Consider the following 12,795-nt stretch of genomic DNA (forward strand, 5'->3'; position numbering starts at 1 on the left):
AACTAAAGTCCTTCTTTTGCAACAGGACTTCTAAAGTAATTAGATAACTTCCTATCATGGGTGATTTCAACATAGATTTCAAAGGAGGCTGGAATATTGAAGCAAATAGCTCATTCTTGAAGATCTTTTGTTGGTTTTAGCACATTGAATTAGCTCATTACAGCTGAATATGTAGTGGAAAATAGCATCTGTTTACACTGCAGAATTATAAAAATTACTTCACAGTAACAGAATAAGGAGCAATTTGCAAAAGCTAATCATATTTGTGCACTTATTTGCGAAAAGTAAGTTGTTAATACATACCCAAGGGAAAAAGAACTTACTAGTTTATGCAATTTAATAGTAGCGTTAAGCATAACATATTAAAGAAATTTCTTAGGCATCAGTTTTTAAAGTTATAAAGCTATGAACGTAAAGACATGGCTGTCCCATATTGCTGCTTCACCTGTACTCAGTAGTGGTTGAACTCCAGAAAGCATCCTAAGCTTCACTGAGCCCAAATCAGTGCAAGCTGTCCATACACCCCAAGTGTCCACCACCAGTTTAGAAATCTATGAGGAGATTTCCTTATTGAGAGTTCTGTCTTTATTTAGATAGAAGTTTTCAGTACTATGTGCTCCATTGTATAAATTTGGGGTGCTGCAAAGCACACTGAGCCATACTAATTATCCCAGCAGTGAGATGTGGCAGATGTAAACTGAGAGCTATTTACAGTTTCAGTTCATCATTGGAGATGAAGTTAAAGATTCCTATTTCGATTTTATTCAAAGAAGATTCAGAAATCTCTACAGTTTTTTACTAAAGAAATCAGTTTTCCAAAAGTAATTTTTTGGGGCTAGGGACGACATGCTATCTTTTCTTTAGCCCTGCCATAAGAACAACATAAAAACAAGAATGAACATTTGTTAATTTATTTTGTGAATAGATATGAAGAGATTTGCTTGCTCCAAAGACCTTGGAGTCTCAGCATTAAATTTCTGTACCATTTGGAAATTTCACTCTTTAAGTAATCTCTGCCCAAACAAATGTCTTAGGTTTTAAAATCAGAAAGGGCTTTTATACCTGTCTAGTTTAACTTTTTTTACATTATGCACCTTATGGTTTCATATAGCTGTTCCAGTTTTGAACCTGAAAATCTGTGCTTGATTAGAGGAGATGAGAAACATTAATGCCAATGTAGAAATATAGAGCATCTCTGAGACCCTTGTCCTGTAACACTTCAAAATCTAAAATGTCCTGTTGATTTCAGAGGGACTGTTCTTATCCAGTAAAGTTTGTGGGATTGCAGCTGGTTTCTTTTAGCTTCAATAAGTATTTAGTTTTGTTCAATGGAAAAACACACAGATTTTCAGATTTCAGTGTGACGTAAGATAAGTAGAAAGTTTGTAGGAAGGAGACAAAATGTAACTGCAGTGTAAACAGTAGGTGACGTCAGAACATCTCATCAAGTTTTGTATGCTATTTGATATCCCTAACTGTGGCTTCCTGAATGGAACCTAACAGCTTAAAGGAGTTAAAGATTCTGACCTGTCAGCTTTGTACTGGAAGGTATCATTGCCATTTCTGTATTGATGATAGTACAATGACCTACATGTCTCATTAAATAAACCCCAATTTTCAGCCTTCACTACTTTTGAAATAACTTGAACTATCCACATATATGCATTACTTAAAGAACCAACGTATTGATTGATTTAATGACTAACTTTAATGGCAGATTTAGTGACTTCCTCACAAGTGGGTCTGTGTGCTCCAGGTATGTGTTAACATAATGATTCAAAGTACTAAGGCTCTGACCCTGTGATAGTTGGTAGTACTGGAAAACCTTGTAGGTACATACAGTACCTTGTGGACTTCACTGAGGCCCTGAATGTGTTCCCAGAATCACCCAAGGATGATTGAAAGCAAGGCAAAACAAATAAAAATCTGTAAAGGAATAAATGTAACTGCATTGCAGACTGACTGATCTTCAAGTTCTTATGCCTTATAAACCTTTGTTCCCTCTGGATATTTGGATTATTTTTCTCAAAATATTTTCTCCCTGGCTAATTGTTTAGATAAAGCTAGTTTTTAATGCAAATTTACTTCCATGCTATGACACTAATTTTTATCATCACTGAGCTATTTATATTCTATTTATTTTGATTCATTGCATAAAGCAATTTACTTTTGTTTCTAGTAGGTAACAGCATTTATTCATTTTACTTCTTTTCCTTTTTTTTTTTTTTTTTTTTTTTTAATATAGCCTGTATTTCTGCCTAGAGATAAAAGTCCTATGGATACACCTATAGCGGGACTTTTAAAGCAAATTACTGACGTGTGACTCTTTTAGACATACAAAAATGTGTCTAAATAAGCAGAAAACTAGTGGGCTGAGAGATCTTTTATTCCAAGGAAACACATTGCCTCTCTATGGGTGTTTCTGCACATGGAAGGCTTGGGTTGCTTTTGAGATATGAAGAGAATGAAAGAATCTATAAACTCTTCCATCCTTAAATTAGCAGTCTTTGTGCTTCTGTGCAAGCTTTTCACAATGGAAAAGATCACATGATATTTTACATGTATTTATAGCTTTCTACAAGAGGGCCAGAGATTTGACATGGGAACCTACAGTCATGCTCACATAAAATAGAGTTGTAATCAGGAAATTTGAGTATTTATGTTTCTTATAGTGACTTTTGAATTTCTGCTTATGGGTAGGAGCTGATTTAAAGGACATTGAAAATATTTACATTAAAATAATTATTGGAATATAAATTGAAAGTCCAAAATGAAAAATCAGTATAACTGTATATTTTAATGAAAGAATCAGAAGGTTGAATCAACATTTTTCTGAACACAAAACTGAAACTTGAAAAGCTTATAGTAATTATAGTATTGGAAACAGTGATTCCAATGAAAGTATTGAGACTGTGTTTAGGAGCAGTTACAATAACTCCGTGGACTCTCTTTTATGGTTTTGTATATAGAAGTCATGTTAATTTTTTTTATTTCAAATGTAAAGTTCAAATCATAAGGAATTAATAATTAAATATGAACTTTTTGAGGTTTTCCATGAAATTTCTTGTAGTATCTTTGTGTCTGACCACTGCTCTTCCATGATTACTTGCTTCAGTCAAAAAATATCAGAAACCCAGAATTCAATGAGATTTTTATTGTGAGTCTAAACAGACAGAAATAGTTTCCTTGGCAACAGAAAGCAGGGGAAAACACTCAGACGAGGTACTCTAAACCCCCCTACTCAACTTCCTGTAGTTATAAGTTCACAAGATGCATGCTGAGGGAATCAAGTGGGTTTTGTTCAAACAGTGAAAAGTTTCTAAATAAAACAAGTGTCTGGGCAGGTAAGTGTATGTGTAGACCCTTGACTCCAATTAGCTGTTGTGAACAAACTCAGGTGCTGGCTCCGTATGCAACACTGTCATTCTTCTGATGACACTAGAAAAAACTGAACGTTTAAACACTGTTCAGAAAATTGATGTTAAGTTCAACAGCATTCATTGTTTTGAAGTAAACACCATTTGTGTATAGTCTGAATATTGAACTACATTTACATTATTAATACGATGTATAAAAAATACATGGTGGTGTGCGCTGCAAGTGCAAGGAAGCTGGGGTACATTTCTACAAAATAACAGTAGCATATATCATTTGTTGAAGTTCTCCATTTGGAATATGTCAGTTCCAGATTCAAAAATGGAAGTATATATATTTATTAAGCTGAATTAATACAGGCTTTATTTTATGATATGCATGTCTCATAGCAGTGTGTACAGATGAACTTTTCTTGTATGTAATTTTAGTATTAAGCTGAGATTAATCACTTGGGTAATCTTAAGGAAAAAAATACCAAATGAGTTTAATATTTTCTTCAAACTCTAACTACAATAAGATTTGCTATGGGGAAAATAAATGATGCTGCCAATTAATACAGTAAAGATGAGATTAAATGTTAATTTTATCGATGATAGCAGTTTTCAAAAGACCGTGTTTCATCTCCCCATCAAAAGAGCACCCCCCTAAACAATCATATTGCTTTGGAAGACAGAATATATAAAATTCCAGATTCTAGAATTTGATGACCTTGTCAAAATGAGCTTAAAACTGCTTTGTCTTAACAGTAAAAAGGATAAAATAGATGGCAAAAGGCCTGTTTAATGTATTTCAACATGTAACAAAATTTTGTTGTGCTGCATGAATTACTGGTGTCCTTAAATGAAAAATGCCTGGTATGGGAACTGACTGATGACTTGAGTTATCTTCCCTTCAGTATACATGTTTTGACATAGTGTATGTTGCCTCAGAATGCAGTGTGTTATATTCAGGAAGATTTTTGTGTCTTGCCTAAATTATTTCAGGTAGTGTCACACTCAGTGGCAGTATATAGTACAAGCAGATGCATGGTCATAAAAATACTGTCTTATGGTACAAGTGAAGTTCGGTAGAAAATTTTTATCTTCTTCATGTGACCAAGATAAAAACAAGTTTTGCTTTCTGTAATGAAAATATTAAATTCCTTTTCATAATGAAAATGAAATTGATTTTACTATATTGTGGATGGTTTTACCATAAGAATGGTGTTGATGCCAATCTCTCACAATGTGATGCAGGCTCTTGTCAGGTGCAGTCTCACAATTATAGAAATGACTGGGAGAAACCCAAGAACAGGGAGTGGGATAGAGCAGATTAATTATGCAGGGGTGCTAGTGAGCTCAGGAAGCACTCATTCACTCTGCTCAGTGAGTTTCAGGGCACATTCATGAGTATACTGAACAAGTGCTTTAGGAGGGGAAGAGGAAGTAGAAAGAGGGAGTTTTCTTTCCATAGAAAGATAAATACCTGGAGAATAACATATTGGGACGTTTTATTCTGCCATAATAATGGAGAATTTTGGGGGGGCTTTTTTTTCTACAGAAAAGACTTTTGTGGTTCTTGACCTGTTATTGTTTATTTGGTTGTAGGGGAAGGGGTGAATTGATCAATCATAGTTCAAGAGTCAAAAGCCTTCCCTCAGAATACGTCCAAAAGAAGTCACATTACATATATCTTTGGTGTTTAGTGCCACAATTATATCTGAGTAAATAAAGTAATTAGATTAAAGAGTTGTGTTGTGATAGGCTGCACAAAAATTTTAAGTGGCACAACTCAGAAGATGAAGGTAAGCTTAGCAGAATGTAGAAATAATGATAGGCATTGTTTATCTGCACCATAACTGCTATTTGACTTCAGATTTAATTTGTATGTATCAGACAGAAATTAAGATACTTGTTCAACATGAAACATGTCATCGTGTTGACATCATCTTTAAAAATTACATAACACGTTTTCACTTAATCTCCTATTCTGCAAAGGCTTGCACAGGTAGTTAGTTTTTTCGTGGACAGTGTCTGTGAAACTGCTAAAGTCTGTGGAGTTTTTCTCTTTTCTGGTGGGTAAGCACAGGACTTGTGTGTAATCCTGAATTTCCCATGTGCACTCACTGGGCAAACAAAATGGAGGGCCTTGTAAGAAAGTATTTTTTAAAATTTAATATAGCCTCAAGTAAAAGCTTACCTACTAAACCGAGTAACTACATCTCTATGAAAAAGACTGCACAATCCTCTACAAAATTTTTTAGCTGTTTTGCACTGTTAGAGCCCTGATTTAGGCTGAACCCAGTGTTGGGTGTCTCAGCACTGTTAGACTTTCTCCCTGTAAACTTTTCCAGTTTACTTACTGGAGAAGTTCCACAGACATCAGCTCTGGTTATGTAAATGACACGTAACTGGTAGGATACTGTTGTCTCAGCTACATCCTGCAACCTTTCTTGGGCAATGCTGTCATCACTGCCTGGCCAGGCTTTGAAGTCACTAGAAAACAAATGACACACTTTTTCCAAAAATAAAAAGGTCACTTGAATTTTACCACTTTCTTGTGTGCTTAAGACATCAGTAAAATTATTTTTCAAATACTTATTGACAGCCCAACTATAGGAAGTATTTGTACTCAGAGATTATGATACTGTGTGATTGACATCTCTTAAGCAATTTCCCTGACTTCATCAAGGACAGAAGCCTTCTTGGCTCATGCAGTTATTTATTATGGCTTTTCATGTGTGCCCAGCTCACTGACAGTATAGTTTGAACTGGGAATCTAATTTTTTTGTTGCTGTTTTAGGGCTTTTTGTTCTGGAGAATCCTGACATCAGTTGCAGAACTATTAGCCAAAATTACCACTATTGTATTGTGAAAAATAGCAGAGGTGAGGGTAGCATCCAGTAGCTGATTAAAAAAAAAAAAAAAAAAAAAAAAAAAAAAAAAAAAAAAAAAAAAAAAAAAAAAAGATGGCATGAACTTCTGAAGTCCCAGGCAGACAGAATAGACTCTCAGACCTCTCAGTTTTGTGCTTTCTTAGGGTGCAGACAGACTAGCCTTGCTACTAGCTATCCAGATGAAAGCATGGAGGAGAGCACTCTCCACAATGAACATCTTTCAAAATGCATTGTGAAATGAGAAAGACAAAATGCAAGATAGTTGGATTTAATTTTGTAAGGAAGAATCAGTGGAACATATTTGCTACACCTTTTGAAAAAGGTTTTTTTTATTTGAACTGGCTTTCATTTAGAAGGCATTGCCTAGAGGGAGTGATTAAAGGAGGAAAACGATCTGTAAAAAGAATGGTAAAATGAGGTGGATCAGGAGGGATATGAAAAAGAAGATACAGTGCTGCAAAGTTAAAAACTCTCTGAGAACAGGATGAGACCTGTTTTTTGTCTCAATGTAAAAACTAAGCTCAATGTTTTTGTTGGACCACTGCCTAAAGAACATAAATGAGAAGGCATATAATCCAGTGAAGTACATTAGTCAGGCAGGCAAACTTACTTTGAAGACTGCCATGTAGATATGTTGACTTTAATTGTAAGAGAATACTGTCTGGATTGTTTAAAACATTTCATCTTTCTCAGTGTATTTTAGACATTTCAATTTGCTTGGTAATATGATGTTCTGATGGTGATTGTGATACAATACTGCACTTAAGCAAAGAAAATACAGCTGAGTTTTTACACTATGGCTCTGTTTTCTGACTGTTCACATCTGCACAGAGAATTTTTGTTCTTTTATAGTATCTTTGTATGTGTGGTTATAACATAAATATACAGACAGATTTTATAGACAAATCCTTTTTTATATTTGAGCAATTTGTCAGGGTTATAAAACGTATGGGTTAGAAAGGTCCCTAATTATTCAACACTGGTACATAGAACCAGAGGAAAATATTAGAAGATGCTTAAATTGACTTGTACTGCTCAAATAGGCAGGAGTTCATCACAAATAACATTGAAAAGTGATTTGCTAGCAGACATCTTGCCACTTCATTGAAGTAGTTCCCACAGACCAAAGTTTGTCTACATGTAATTTTCAGGATCAGGGTCCTCAAAATTTAATTAAGGACCCTTGAATTTTCAACTTAGATACAAAGTAGTAGTAAAAATAATTATAATTACATTATATAGTCATATAATTATATTAGATATATAATTTTATTACTATATTTAATTTTATTTCTACCTTAAATAATTATATATCTTATTATAATAAATAATAATAAAATATTTTTTACTTTCATGTTTGACATCTTTCTCAACAATGGATATAGTTTCCTAAAGTTCTCTATAACATTACACCAGCAATATTTCACATATTTCTCACGCTTCATCAGTGACATTAGCTAACAGTGGCTTGTTTAGCAGTGCTGGGATTAATTCTGTGCATCAAACATGGAAACTGTGATGAAGGAAGAAAGTAAGCTTTTTCCTAAAGTATTCTTCTAATGTATTTTTTAAAAGAGTGTTCCAGAAGGAGACACTTCTCACCTTCATTCAGTTAAGCATCATGGTTAACAGCAAAGACTAGTAATAACTTGTTTTTCACTCTTCTGCTCTCTCCTATTATTGCTTAATTTGGCATGAAAGTTGAGAATAATTATATTTTATGGTCTATTTTGTTTTTGTATTTATCCTACAAGTAAATACTCTTTAAGCAACAAGTTTTATAGGCTACAAGTAAAAGCCATTTAAGCAGTAAGGATGATTTGGTCCTCTGGCTGCAAGAAAAAATTCCATGAGGTACCATATTTTGCATTGCTTTGCTGAAAACTGTATTTATGGATATTTTTGCATCTCCTGCATCTTACTCCTGCAAGGAAAGATAATGACAGACCTCTTCCTTTTTTTGTTTGTTTGTTTGTTTCTGTCTTTTTGATTAGGATTCCAGTTCAGTTGTTAAAGTTCAGCATAATCTAATTGGGAGCTGGTTAGATGCTTAGGAGCAATCTGTTTGCTCTCACATAGAACTCCCATTAACACACCAGCTACAGTTATATTGAAACAAGCTCAGATGGCTTCATGTCTCTGCAGAGGAAGGAGATTGAAACTTTGAAATAAAAAGACTTGAAGATCTTATTTAAGTAGAAGCTGAATATACTGGCAGAACTCTGTGGGAAGTGAGTTATGGACAGCTCTCCATAACAGCCATTGAACCTGTAAATTTGAGAAATGTATTTCCACTTTAGAGGAATTTCATTCATATATTTCATAGCAATGAAAAGGTCACCAATTTCTACATATCCCCTCATCATATATTCCTTCAGCATACAACTTGAGATGAAGTTTGTGGAACTGTAGCTATGAGAATTTGGAGAGAGCTGTGGATGCAGAAGAATTAAGCTTGGGGTTCTCTTGTGAAGTTGAGATTTGTATCAAACTGACATCAGCATTCATAATTCAGCATTAAGGACCATATTATGAATATATTTCAGATGTTTGACTAGTGACACCATTAGTTAGGGAGAAGAAGTGCAGTCAGAATCTGACATGAATAGACGTGACTAGAAGCTCTCAAAATAATTGACATGATAGCAACACAAGGGTGTACAGTATCATGACATTTTAATGTGTCATTGTAACTTAACATTGGTCTTTCAGTTTGATTATAATTAACATCCTCTGAACTGTTTGTATTTGGCTTACAGTATGTCTCAATGTTATGTGTTGAGAATTGTAAGAGGTGCATGATTGTGCTGTTTCTGTTCAAGTTGTTTCTAATTAAAAACTTCACCGTCCAGTGTTCTTTCAATAAGGGTACCTAATACAATATTTACATTATTTTAGGTGTAGAGAAACTGGCTTTTCAACCAAACTGAATGATGCATCTCAATATCCAAGAGCGTATGTGTGTGTGTGTGTATATATCTATGCATGTATACACTTACACTTATATTGTTAATTGGTTTTATACAAAGTCTCCCAATTCTCTCCTACTCACCTTACACTTTTCAAATCCCAGGCATCTGGAAGGAATCAAGTCTTTTCACGTAAGCTGAAAGTCATAATTCCCTCTTTGCATCCTTAGAGTGATAGTTAGCCACTAGAACTCCTCTCCCAAAATTCAGCGCAACAAATAGCATTAAATAACACTCTAATGACTAATTAATGCCAGATAATGCAGGATTCTTCTACCTGCACGAGCAACTTAATGGTTGGAATAACTGTGTCTTTTTATCCCATTTGATACTTTAGGTTTATAGCCACAAAATTCCATATAAATGTTTTGATTGTTTTGATTCCGCAATAGAAAGCATTTACCTTTCTTTTATGTTCTAAATATCTTCAATTATTTCATGTTTTCTAAAAAGGAAATACTGACCATTATGGGTCCTTGAGCTGACCCAGAACTGTTGCTTTTTGTTTTTTCAATTCTGTAATAGCTAAATTTTGACTACATTTCGAAAGTCTTAACTTCTCTTTCAAGTAATAAAGGAGTTACTTTCCATAAAGGTTTGAAGTTCAAAAGGAAAGATATAAGCAACTTTTCATGTTGTCAACTTATCAACTGAAAGACTGTCTTTCTTATAAAACTTCAAACAATTAGGGAAGAAATAAACTCTGAATATTCATCCAAATTTTAGTGATTTTTGTATAAGGTTTAATCTAATAGTTCAAATAATAATCTTAAAATATAATTGCACATATATTAAATTAATAATTTTGTAATAACTCTTGAAATAATAAAGTTATTTGAAATGTAATGCATGAATTTTAATAGCAATGCATATACAAATCTATTTTAGCTTAACAATATGAAGTAGCCAAAATATATCTGGGACTGTGACAGGATTTGTGGGAGCTTTCTCCTTTGAAAGGATGCTCCTGGCTTTGAATTTCAAACACTACCTTTTGTAGCAGATGAACAAAAGTAATATTTTTTTTTAAATTTTTTGAAATTTATTTTTAAAAATCCAGATAATTACACGTCTGCCTCACATTCAGTTAACTCTTTGGTGATGGGCTTTGAAGGATGTGTTTTGTATTTTGCTTGCTTTTGTTTGGGCTGTAGTTTTGGGCTGGGGTATTCTTGGTTTGTTTTTTACTGTCAGTCTTTGCTGAGAAGTTGCTGATACCACTATTAGTGGTAAACTGTTCTTTGAAGAAAGCTTTGACAAAAATTCTAGTTTGAAATGGAAACTGGAAAAGTACAAAGCTACTGGGAGGAGAGTGCAATTCTCCCCGTTGCCTGAGAATTTTTTTTTCATGTGAAAGCAACATAAATCTTAATAGAAAAACTAATGGTAGCAAGGTAGACTAAAACAACCTAACTTTGGTCTGAAAGTAATCTACTGTTATACAGTAATATACTGTATTTATTGAATTTTGCATTGCTCTAGTACTTTTTTCCATTGTTTTCCAAGCATCATTCTAATTAGAATTTTCTGTTTGGTCACTACTTGGATAATGTAAGTGGTACCCATTATTGAAAGGTAGTCTGTATTCGTACTAATACAGAGAATGCCAGTTTAGAAATGAGCCTGATTGCATGGTTCATTTTGTTCTCCTTTGTAGAGCCAGGCTGCGGCCCACTACAAAGGCACTAAACATGCCAAGAAGCTCAAAGCACTGGAAGCCATGAAAAATAAGCAGAAATCTGTTACTACCAAGGACAGCGCAAAGACTACCTTCACTTCCATCACTACCAATACCATCAATACCAGCTCTGACAAAACAGGTTAAGCGACAATCTTTGTTGGTTTCGTTTGGTTCAGTTTTGGTTTGGTTTGTATTTTTTTTTCCCTTGTTAAATTCCATGTCTGTTTTGTTATGTGCTTGCCACATTGATTCATGCTTGATCCATCTTTCTGTGTGATATTGATTTCTTTAAGTCCTTGTTCAGTAGGCTGGTGAGACTCCAATAGTCATGTAGCTGATTTCTCTTAGTGAAAAGAGGCTTGTCATTCTTTTTACGATGGAATGCAATGCTCATTACTTGACTAACATATCAACTGATCTAAACCTCCTGGTCTAGTATGCACTATCTCTCTATCAATAATTATATATGGCACATTTCTTTTAACCTCAGTGTAACAAATTGCACTATTTGTGTCTAGAAGCCTCTTAAAAAGCATTTTCAGTAAAAATCTAATTTTCATAAATTTCAAACATTGCATTATTTTTTTTAAAATGGCTATTGCATGGTTTTGAATTGGAAAATATCTGTATAACCTCTATTCCACACAATCAGGTAAGTGCTATTGATACCAATTATTCTGCCTAAAAGAGTCTTCATACTGAACTAAGGGTGTGTAAATTATTGTGTGCATAAAAGTTACTCTTTGCAAATAAAATCTACATATTTTTAAAGTCAACAGGATTTGGTTGACATTGCATTTTACATATGCATCTATTGGAAATTTCAAAGACTGTAAGGTCACTGAGAGGTAGTCTAGTGTCTCACAAGGTATGACTGCTCTTGTGTATAAAGGGATACAGTTTGCATATTTTGACATAACCAATCCCCCTCTCCAAGTGAGGCAAAAATAGCCGTGAGGAAAAAAAAAACCAAAGTTGTGTAACATCAGAGACCTACCTACTGATGCTGAAAACTGCTCATTTGGAACCACTTCTGATTCAGTAAGTTCAGCATTGCAAATGGATGTGCAGTAACCAACTATAATACAACAGAAAAGTACCTTGCAGGCATGTGTAGTACTTTCTTGGTACTATATTTGTTATAGACAAAACTATATTTTCACTTTATTCGTTATAGACAGATAGCTCTATGTCTATCTCTCTATATAAATATGTTTATCTTATTTATAACTCACTATTATAGACAGCATATGTTTCTTTATGGAAATTTTTGCCCTAATTATAATGGGATGACTTTAAGAACTATTTGTTACATTGTTTTTCTCTTTGTTACCACAAGAAAAGAAAAGAAAATATTCTGAGAGGTTTGTGTGATGAAAGCAATTAAGAATGGGAAAACAGGAACAATGTCAAAAGTTATTTGCAAAAATACGTATTTCTAAAATATACAAATAATTTAAAAAGTTTCTTGTGCTGTTACTTGTTGAGATATTCAGAGCAGGAAAGAGGATGTTGTGTGAAAAGAGTGATTTATTGTTTACCAAATATGATTTAGTGGTTGAAGAAAATAACTGAGGAAAAGATCTTTTAAAGCTTTACACTGTATTATTCAAAAACTTTTGTCTTACGCTGTAAATTTGAAAGATTTTCCAATGTGTCCCAAAACCAACCTGAGCTTTTCTATCAAGCTTTGAATTAGATCCCTGACAAGATATATGAACTGTCCTGTATCCGAGGTCAGTAGTCCAAATCAGTTTTATATCAGCATAAGTAAGAAAATATCAGAAATCCAGCTGCACACATAAGCAGTGGCCTATGCTGGAGTTTCTCCAGCCTTATCATTCACAATGGTTGTGAATTCCTGGATGCATTTCATAGAATATTTGTAAACATAT

The 12,795-nt window shown here is 33.9% G+C and overlaps 1 protein-coding gene across 7 annotated transcripts in view; it reads left to right on the top strand.

Moving 5' to 3' along the window:
- ZNF385D (zinc finger protein 385D) overlaps window positions 1-12,795 on the top strand; it is a 413,504-nt gene that overhangs the window by 339,384 nt on the left and 61,325 nt on the right. For all 7 annotated transcript variants that reach the window (XM_066194563.1, XM_066194570.1, XM_066194578.1 and 4 more), the window contains one exon: window positions 10,877-11,039. In XM_066194563.1, the coding sequence (XP_066050660.1) occupies window positions 10,877-11,039 (163 nt within the window). The remainder of the gene's footprint in view (window positions 1-10,876; window positions 11,040-12,795) is intronic.

Source organism: Chamaea fasciata, unplaced genomic scaffold (genome assembly GCF_029207755.1).
Source record: "Chamaea fasciata isolate MVZ Bird 193981 ecotype frontalis unplaced genomic scaffold, bChaFas1.0.hap1 SCAF_1, whole genome shotgun sequence".
In the NCBI taxonomy this organism is placed as follows: Eukaryota; Metazoa; Chordata; class Aves; order Passeriformes; family Sylviidae; genus Chamaea; species Chamaea fasciata.